Source organism: Prosopis cineraria, unplaced genomic scaffold, assembly GCF_029017545.1.
Source record: "Prosopis cineraria cultivar Desert tree isolate PC_DT_omini unplaced genomic scaffold, ASM2901754v1 PC1, whole genome shotgun sequence".
NCBI classification, from domain to species: domain Eukaryota; kingdom Viridiplantae; phylum Streptophyta; class Magnoliopsida; order Fabales; family Fabaceae; genus Prosopis; species Prosopis cineraria.
The window spans coordinates 33,414,270-33,423,625 of record NW_026555332.1 but is presented as its reverse complement, the minus strand read 5'-3'; the positions used below and the strand labels follow the sequence as shown (position 1 = coordinate 33,423,625).

The 9,356-nt window shown below is 35.3% G+C and overlaps 1 protein-coding gene across 1 annotated transcript; it reads right to left on the bottom strand.

Moving 5' to 3' along the window:
- Positions 1-833: 833 nt before the first annotated feature.
- Positions 834-7,977, bottom strand: LOC129321851 (LRR receptor-like serine/threonine-protein kinase ERL1). Its single transcript, XM_054967779.1, has 27 exons — positions 7,822-7,977; positions 6,617-6,755; positions 6,345-6,416; positions 6,186-6,257; positions 5,922-5,993; positions 5,766-5,837; positions 5,488-5,559; positions 5,319-5,390; positions 5,140-5,211; positions 4,985-5,053; positions 4,783-4,854; positions 4,638-4,709; positions 4,481-4,552; positions 4,325-4,396; positions 4,177-4,248; positions 4,009-4,080; positions 3,841-3,912; positions 3,696-3,767; positions 3,536-3,607; positions 3,391-3,462; positions 3,216-3,287; positions 3,060-3,131; positions 2,910-2,983; positions 2,656-2,787; positions 2,242-2,580; positions 1,751-2,121; positions 834-1,391 (listed from the first exon to the last, which is right to left on the bottom strand). Exons 1-27 carry the CDS (start codon positions 7,949-7,951, stop codon positions 1,035-1,037), a joined length of 2,979 nt encoding a protein of 992 aa, XP_054823754.1. The 5' UTR covers positions 7,952-7,977; the 3' UTR covers positions 834-1,034.
- Positions 7,978-9,356: the final 1,379 nt, after the last annotated feature.

The following is a 9,356-nucleotide window of genomic DNA, read 5'->3' as shown; positions in this document are numbered from 1 at the left end:
TAACTGAATAATAAATTATTTTTATAGATAAATATCTATAAAAATGTTATAAAATCTAAAATAATTAAATAATAGTCACTTTTTACTAGTGTAATCAAGTATAAAATAATATTATTTTTGATAAAATCTGGACAAAATAATTTGTTTTGTAAAATTCCTAAACTACATAAAAAAATTACTTATGTTTTAATCACTGCTTCAATTAAATAAGAATCATGACACTGCTTATCTCGCCATTAATTATCCATTACTAGCTACCACAAATCTATCATCCATTCCAACCTTGACATATTTTTCTATTAAAAAATTATTAAAATTAATGAGATAACAAGTTAAAATTGATCAAATAACATTTTTTTAAAAAAATATTACAAGAATTTATTATAAAAATAATTTTTTGACCAAATATCATAAATAAAATGAGGAGAAAGATTTTAAAATTTCAAAATTAAAAAAAAATTATGTTACAATTATTTTTATAAAGGCAAACAAAAAAAAATCAAATAAAATAGGTGTTTCCCATATAATACCTCCCCTACCCTACTCTACCCTACTTTTCAACCAAACTGGACTTATTGAAGCGGAATCTTCTTTCCTCATCCCTCCCCTTTGAACCAAACACTATATAAAGGTCCTAATTTTCGAGTACTTTCTTTTGCAGTTTTACCACCCGAGTTAAAAAGGGACAGTGTGCCATTGCCAGCCACACATACTCACAGTCATTTTGAACATGGGGTTTGTACAAACAACGACCATGGGCCAAAAAGCTGAACCATTTCGATAGATTTATAGAGGGCAATGGAGGCTTGCACAAGACAAGCTAGAAAGGACGATTCATACAACAAAGTGCCATATACGTTGCTAATAGGACTATATTCTTGATGGTCAAATTAGAACGTCAAGTTGTGCTTCCAGTAAAGCCTATCTATATCTATAATAATACTAATCTGTCCATAATCTCAGAAAAGCCCATCTACAAAAAAAGCCTGCCTTAGGTAATCCTAACTGCTACTTCAGAGAAAGTAATTGCGGACTTAGGGGGTGTTCTTGCATACATCTCCAAAGCTAACATACCAATGAGCATCAGAAGAATTATCCTCCTTCTTAGGTTGCGCCAACCCCATCATTTGACATTGTCCCTTTTCTATCAACACTTGTGCATAATCAGCCATCTTTGCCGGTGTAGTAAACGCCTTATTAGGCGGCGCAGGCAGTAGAGACGCCAATACCCTTGCAACCTCGTGCATGGTAGGCCTCTCAGAAGGGTTTCTTTTGGTGCATAGTAGTGCAAGCTGAAAGGTCTTCTTCACACGGGCCAAATCCAAGCAGGTCACAGAGACCTCTGGATCTACAGCTTCCATTACAGTGTTGTTATCTGCCCTGGATAGTATCTGTCAAGTCAATGTTAAACATTAAATCACTGTTGTCATCTGCAGGAATCACAAGAACATGTGGATCTATGCTCAATAAATTTTTTTTTTTTTTTGTCTACCAGCATTTGAACCTGTGCCAAAGTGCTTCACAGTCAAGCAATGAACCACAAAGGCTTAGCTGGCGGGAATTTTATCAATACTACCACATGGATTTATGTTCATTAAGAATTACAATACTTGCGAGGGCATTTTCAATATTTTATAGCTAAAAAATGCCAACACAACTAAAAAATACACTACAAAGGACCGGTAGAAACCTCAAGGTCGTTTGCTAAAGGCTGGTACCGAAAAAAATAAATTAAAAGAGAGAAGCATACCAATTGTAGCAAGTTAGACTCATTATCTACTGCTTTCTTCCCAGTTAGTAGCTCTAACAGAACGATGCCAAAGCTGTAAACATCTGATTTTTCATTCAACCGAGAAGTCTGGGCATACTCGGGATCAATATACCCTATGGTTCCAAGGACAAAAGTTGATGCATGAGTTCTTGTTGTTGATATGCTTTTTGCAGTACCAAAATCAGAAAGATGAGGTTCAAAGTTCTTGTCCAGTAAAATATTAGAGGATTTTATATCCCTGTGAATAATCCGAGGGTTGCAATCATGATGGAGATAAGCAAGTCCTTCGGCAGCGCCAACAGCAATCCTCAATCGTGTTTCCCAGTCAAGCTTCATCTTCTTCAAGGAACCTGTCAGATAAAGCAGCTGAAGCTATAAATTGCTCGATTTCTCACCCAATAGACACCATATTTTGCTATACTTTTATGATAAGAACAGTCTCTAGGACTCTCACGGTTTTGGAAACTAACCATGAAGAAGATCCCACAGAGAGCCATTCTCCATATAGTCATAGAACAGGAGATTTCCATAGGGGGTCAGTGCATAGCCATGCAAGGTGACAAGGTTTCTATGTCTGATGCTACCAACAGTCTCAAGTTCTGTTTCAAACTCTTTCAAATTGTGTGGATGCTGGTTGTAAAGTCGCTTAATTGCAATTGGCCGGGAACCTTTTAAATTACATTTGTATACTGTACTAGAGGCACCATAACCTATGATATATTTCTCACTGAGATTCTCAGTAGCTCTCATTACATCATTCAAGGTATGAAGTGCCATATCCATATGAAGAATTACAAGTTTGGGAGGACCTGAAAAGAAACAAAAATGAAAATTTAGCTTGTATTAAAAATCTTATTTAAATCAACAAAAGAGCTTTTACGTGCCTTGTCCAGATCTGCCCGATCCTTTCATCAAATGCTTCGACTGTATGGTTCTATAAATAGCAATAATGACCATTACCAATATTGTGATGATACCCAGTGCTAGACAAAGAACTGCAGCCCTTGAAAAAATTGCTGGAAAAAAAAAAAAAACAGGCTGTCACCGCTCATATTTAAGTCTTTGTTGCTCTAGGATTCTCCAGTACTATATAAGAATTATATATATACAGCAAAAAGATTAAATGGATGAGATGTACCTCTGGATTTCGGCATGTAAGGACCACATAATGAACCTAACTTTTTTCCACATAATAACGGATTTCCAATGAAACTGCAAGACACCACATTAAATGTCATTAATACAAGAAAAATGAAAAGTTGTAGAGGTTTAGTTTTATTCAGCATACCTGTCAGATGAAAAACGTGAAAAATTCCACATAGGAGGAATAGTTCCAGATAAATTATTGTATGAGACATTTCTAGAACATGGAATAAACAGACGTCAGAAATGCCGGAAAAAAAAAAGGGATGAAAACAATCGACTGGCTATTAGATTTCCATACAAGGTGGAGAGACTCAGGCAATTAGCTAGCTGATCTGGAATTATCCCGTGCAAATCATTGTTGTTCAGTATCCTATTGAAATGTTCCAACAAATGAAATCCGTGAATAGATGATGCTATCTATGCAACAAACTTGAGGCAATGAGAAACTATAATGCACTTTGTAGTTATCTTACAGAGACACAAGGTTCTGCAGTTGACCAATTTCCCCAGGGATACTACCCGAAAGACTGTTGTATGAAATATCACTAAGAGAAAAAAGAAATTGTTAAAAGTCAAAAAAAAATTCAGTTTTCTTTCCAAATAGCAATAAAACTATACATAATCTGTATGCTTCTCATATTCCGAAATTCAGCAGGTAATGGACCATCAAGAAGGTTATGGCTCAGGTTCCTGCATACATAAACATACCATAGATATTAACCATGATCCAGCATACTGAGAAAATGAACAAGTTCATTAGATGCAACATCCGTCTTACAAGGTCAGGAGATGCTCCAAGTCACCAACAGATGGTGGAACTGGACCTGAAAAATTATTTCTTGACAGATCCCTGAACATAAAAGAGAAAGCTGTCAGCAAATATTGCAGTTAATCAAAACATGAAATTCAACTTCTGCACTTACAGCGTATCAAGATTTATGATATAGCCCAGCTCAACAGGTATGCTCCCTTTGAAGTTGTTAGCAGAAAGATTTCTGGAGATATGATAAAGATTGCTATACTTCAAAAGAATGAGAGGAATAGATGAAAGGACAATAGTACAAGACTAGCAGAGGTTTGTCACGACATACAGGTAAGTCAAACTCTGAAGGGTTCTAAAACTCCCAGGAATGGATCCACTCAAGTGATTACCGTGCACATTGCTGTAAAAAGATAAACAAATGAGAGACTAAGACCAAAAGGATTTTCTACTCCAAAAGTTCCAATCCCAGTATTCTCTAGAGAATTCAGAATTTTACAACTGATTCAAGGCCGTGCAGGAGCTGATGTTATGTGGAATAGATCCCTCAAGATTATTGTTGGCAAGATTCCTGAAAGTTTGCAATATCAGCCTCCTAACAATAAAGTAAATAGAAGAGAACAAGAGGTAAAATGAATAAAACTCACAATTCAAACAAATGTTCAAGCTTTCCAAGCTCTTCAGGAATTTTGCCAACTAATCGGTTGTCATTTAATTGCCTGAAAAACGACTTTTCTCTCAAAACAAAAATGCAATGAAAAGTGATTGATCGTAATCTATAAAGAAAATGAAAATCAACTCACAGGTAGCTTAATTTAGACATATTGCCAAGTTCTGGTGGTATAGGACCAGAAAGTTTGTTTCCATGGAGGTACCTGTATAACCATAATGCTAAGACTACTCATAACACTCATAATAATTAACTTAGGAGATAACAGCTTCAGGTTAAGGAGTACTCACAGCTTCCCAGTAAAAGATAAATTGCCAAATATTGGAGGGACAGGTCCCTCCAGCTCATTCTCACTCAAATCCCTGAAACAAAGTTTAAGATAAATGTATCACACCCAAATCGAAAATATCTGAGTCTGATAAATTTTATACTTACAAAATAGCAAGTGCTTGCATCAGACCGATCACCTCTGGAATTTTCCCAGTTAGCCTATTACCTTGAAGAGACCTAAGGAAGAACGTTATTGACAAATTAAACTTTAAACCAACAACTGGAAGGATTCTCTAACCGGGAAAAAAATCCATTTATTTGCAGTTAAGAAACCGTAGAACTAAAAATTACTTGTCAATATACTCACAAGGTTGCAACTTGCAGGAATCCAATATTGTAAGGAATTTTCCCACTGATCTGATTATATGATAAATCCCTGAACATTTATCACAGGATAGAATGATAAAACGAAAACATAAAAAAAAAAAATTGGAAATCAGAGGATTTATAGAGATAACGTACAAAATTTCAAAATTTGTACAGTTTCCAATGCTTTCAGGTATTGTGCCCGTTAAATTATTGCCTCTCACATCACTGAATATTTATAATAGACAAGGGAAACTTGAATTAGAAAGAGAATAACAAATGTAAAATGCGAGAATAAAAGAAAAAACTTGGTTTGCAGAAGTTAGAGTACTCACAAATACCACAAACCAGTTAATTGACAAATGTCGGAGGACAAAGTTCCAGTCAGATTGTTCCCTCGTAAACCCCTGTTCAATAAACAACAGTTACTAAGAATTGCGGTGAGTCCTCAAATGCAGAATAAGATCACATCAATTGACACAAGACAATATTCACAAAACTCACAGATACTGCAGAACTTCATTCCAATAGAGCAGTCTTGGTATCTCACCAGTGAGGCGGTTTCGAGCAAGATCACTGAGAACATGAAATTATAATCATATCATCAAATTTTAAGTAAAAGCAGTTGCCTGTCCAAATTAAAATTGTTCATAGCGCTTGGCAATAGAAGCGTGAAAAATTAGAGAGAGAAAAAATAGTGCCAACGAAACCTAACATTCCATAAAAGTGGACACTCTACCACGTCTTTATGATATCTTGGGAAGGCCAAATGAGGAACTTACAGCGTTTTCAGGTTAGGAATTTGGGTTAATGTTGAAGGGATAGGACCAGTCAACTGATTATTCTTCAAATTCCTTCATTCACCAGCTCAAAAACAGCCAGTTACGACACAATCAAGAATTAGCTTATTCAATGCCAAACCAAGGTTAAGAACTTACAGAAACTCCAACTGCTTTAGCTTTGATAGGGAGAAAGGCACGTCCCCATACAACTGGTTATCAGACAAATCTCTGCAATACATGAAAAATAACTTGCCATCAACTTCAGCATAAGACAACTCCAACAAAGAGTCGTAATATTTATAATTACTTATAAATATAATTATAAATATAATTATCATTATTATTATTACTATAAATTAAAATTATATTTATAAAATTATAAAAATAAATTGCAGATATAAATAATACAAGAGACCATACAAATGGACAAGCGAGGCACAGTTCCCAATTTCATCTGGAATTTGACCACTTAGTTTATTCCCCTGGAGATCTCTGTAATTTTAAGAATACAGAATTTAAATTCGTGTGCAAATAAAGTTAAGACTTAAGGAAAGACGTGCTCGAAAGGACCCAACATACATGGATTGCAAGTTTCTCAATTCACCGATGGCTGGTGATATTTCGCCACCCAAGTTTAAACTTGACAGATTCCTACAAAACATAATAAAAGGCACTTAAATTCAATTTCAGAACAAGCGACTTAAATTCAATTTTAGAACAGGCGCATTTGTTTAGTCCAAGACAACAGGAGCGGGAAAAAATGCAGATAATAAAGTGACGCGATTTAACCAAAAAAATTACAGAAATGGAAAGTATCAAACAAAAAAAAATTTACAGAAATGGCAACCCACAGAGTAAGCACAGTAATGCTGGTGTTATCACAGTATACTCCGAGCCAAGAACAAAAGTCGTCATTGTGCACATCGTCCCAATCAAGCAACTCATTTGCTTCGTTGCTGAAAGAAGCCTTGATAGTCATTAATGTTTGTCCTACACCATTTCAGGATAGTAAATTGACACACAGTACAAAAGAGACAAATCAATTGGTACGCTTCTGTTTAATCGAAAAACCAGCCATGAATAAAGAGATCGCCCGTCCAAGAGCACATGGGAGAACAGCAGTTCAATTAATGAAAATGACGATCACCCAGATAAATGATAGCACGAGAATCTAACCAGATACATAAGTCGGGGCACTACATATAGGGTCATCAAATCAAATTAATTATTAATTGTTCGTTAGCACTTACAGTTTCCAAACCGAGTCACAAGCAATGGGGTCAACGATTAAGCATTCGTTACGGGCTTATCATGATATAAAATGTTCTATCGAAAAAAGCTAGCAGAACCAAAATTTTATCAAGATATGACAGTGAAGATCGGCACTCAAAATCAAACTAACTTTAGAAGGCGTGTTGGTGCCTTGATGTTTCCTCTATAAATCTCGCCAACTGACATGGTCATAATCAGGAAGAGGAAATTGGCCGTTACTTTATGGCCTCCAGCGGCTGCTTGCTAGAGTTGCTTGGATTATTCGAATAAACAAGCAGTATAAAATATCGTCTAAATGTCAACACTTGATCAGATTTAATGACAAGACTCTCCGAGCATCCAGTTTCTACAAGCTCGACGACAATAACACCAAACTTACGTTGAAGATATTTCAGTGACATACGCTAGTATTGCTCGCCGATGAACTAACGCTGGTCAGTGAGATGAGTATTAGGAAAAGCCTAATTTATCAAAGCCGCATAATCATTTCCCTTCAAGCCACATGGCTAGCCATGATCACCGAGCAGAAATAGTTAGAGGGAGCACAGAGCCTGTCCTCTATCGAATCAGTAGCTCGACACTAACGCATTTTCTCACCTTAACGAGCTGTTAACGAATTAATACAGTGCTACCCAGTGATAGCATCTCATAACATTCTCTCACAACATAGATAACAGTCATCGCCATCAGTTACAGTAGTAGAATCAAAGAAGCAAGAAAAAGGAAGCACACACAAAGCAAGAAACTCGTGCAATAGCGAACCAAAACAACAACGGAAGCACACCTTCGTCACCGAGAGGTGAAGCAAATGAAAAGAGAAACAACAGCAGCGCCATAAATAACAGCATCTTGACCTCCTTCGCATGCTTGCCGGTACGAAATAGCAACAACACCGGTGCACCATCATCCACCATTGCTTCCTTGCGCTAGAGGAGCAGAAAATGACAGAAGTATGTTAATGCAGTGAAGGACGTTGGGTTTTGGTATGTGCAGTGCAGAGGAAGAAGAGCAGAGAGCAGGCGTTTGGCGTGAACTGTAAGGAAAATGCAGGGCGAGCGTTATGAAGAGAGAGGAAATACGGAAGAGAGAGAAAGAAGAGGTAATAACGGACGAGAAAACAGAGCGAGAAAGGAAGAGGAAACGGCGGTGAAGGGACGTTACTGAGGGAGTGACACATTGAGAACGTAGAGTGGCTGAGAGGGAGCGAAATAGGCAGCCGCCGTCATTCGTACCTTAACTTTTTCCAAGAGCGTGTCAATTTGACAGCTACTATCTCTATACCTCTTTTCCACGCGCCAACGCACAAGCTCCAAACAAATCACGCTCCGTTGGGGAAAAATGTCAATTTTTTTTTTCAAAAATATGAGTATGTAAGCAAAACTGAATTAAAATAAAAAACCGGACCAAATCAAATTGAGGTTAACCTATTCAGTTTAATTTATTTAGTTTAAATGATTGATTCAGTTTTTTCTTAAAAAAATTTCAATTTAAATGATTGGGTTGAATTTAAAGATTGCAAAACCAAATAAATCGAATTAACCAAAATTAATTATATATACTTATAAATATCATAATTGATTTATATTATTAAGGATTATTTTTATTTTTATTAATATTTTTTAAAAATAATAATATTATATTTGATTCCTTGATTTTGATATGCTTTTCTATGTTGTCCAGTATCCATATTATTAGTTTTGGAGATTCCTTTTGTTTTCCTCACTATGTATATTTGTCATGTTAATTTTATAATTGTTTGAGGTTCAAATAATTAAAATTTTATAGGATTCACTAGACCAATTCAGATCATTTTTTCTCCACTTTAATTAGGGGCATCTGGTGTTTTAAATTTTTTTAATTAGTATGATGTTTTTTTTTGAAGACAAGCCTAATTTGTTGACAAAAAAAGGCTCAGCATGTTGACAAAAGGGCCCAATAACCAAAATAAATAACCGAACCGAACCATTAAAATTTGATTCGGTTTTAGTTCGGTTTTTTCAAAACTTCAGTTTGGTTCGGTTCAAAAAATTGTTTAATTTTAGTTTGTCGGTTTTTTTTAATCACAATCGAATCGAACCGACTGATGCTCTCCGCCATATAAAATAACATTTAATTTTATTTTATATTTTTTAAAACCCTTCAAAAAGTGACAATAAATAAAACTTCATAAATGAGAGAAGAAAAACCCTTAAGAAAATTTTATATTAATTTGATTAGATGATTTATCTGACATTATCATAGTTGATTTTGATTATTTATAGTTAATAATAAATAATTTTATTATAATGTTTATACTATTAATAATAAGTTTAATGTAAA

What these genes read in the sequence shown, in the direction of transcription:
- LOC129321851 (XM_054967779.1), bottom strand. Translation starts at nt 7,951, where the DNA reads ATGGTGGATGATGGTGCACCGGTGTTGTTGCTATTTCGTACCGGCAAG. An exon ending in TTGAGAAACTTGCAATCCAT is followed by an intron (nt 6,258 to 6,344) that starts GTATGTTGGGTC and finishes TTAAAATTACAG; the next exon opens with AGATCTCCAGGGGAATAAAC. An exon ending in ATGCAAGCACTTGCTATTTT is followed by an intron (nt 4,710 to 4,782) that starts GTAAGTATAAAA and finishes ACTTTGTTTCAG; the next exon opens with GGATTTGAGTGAGAATGAGC.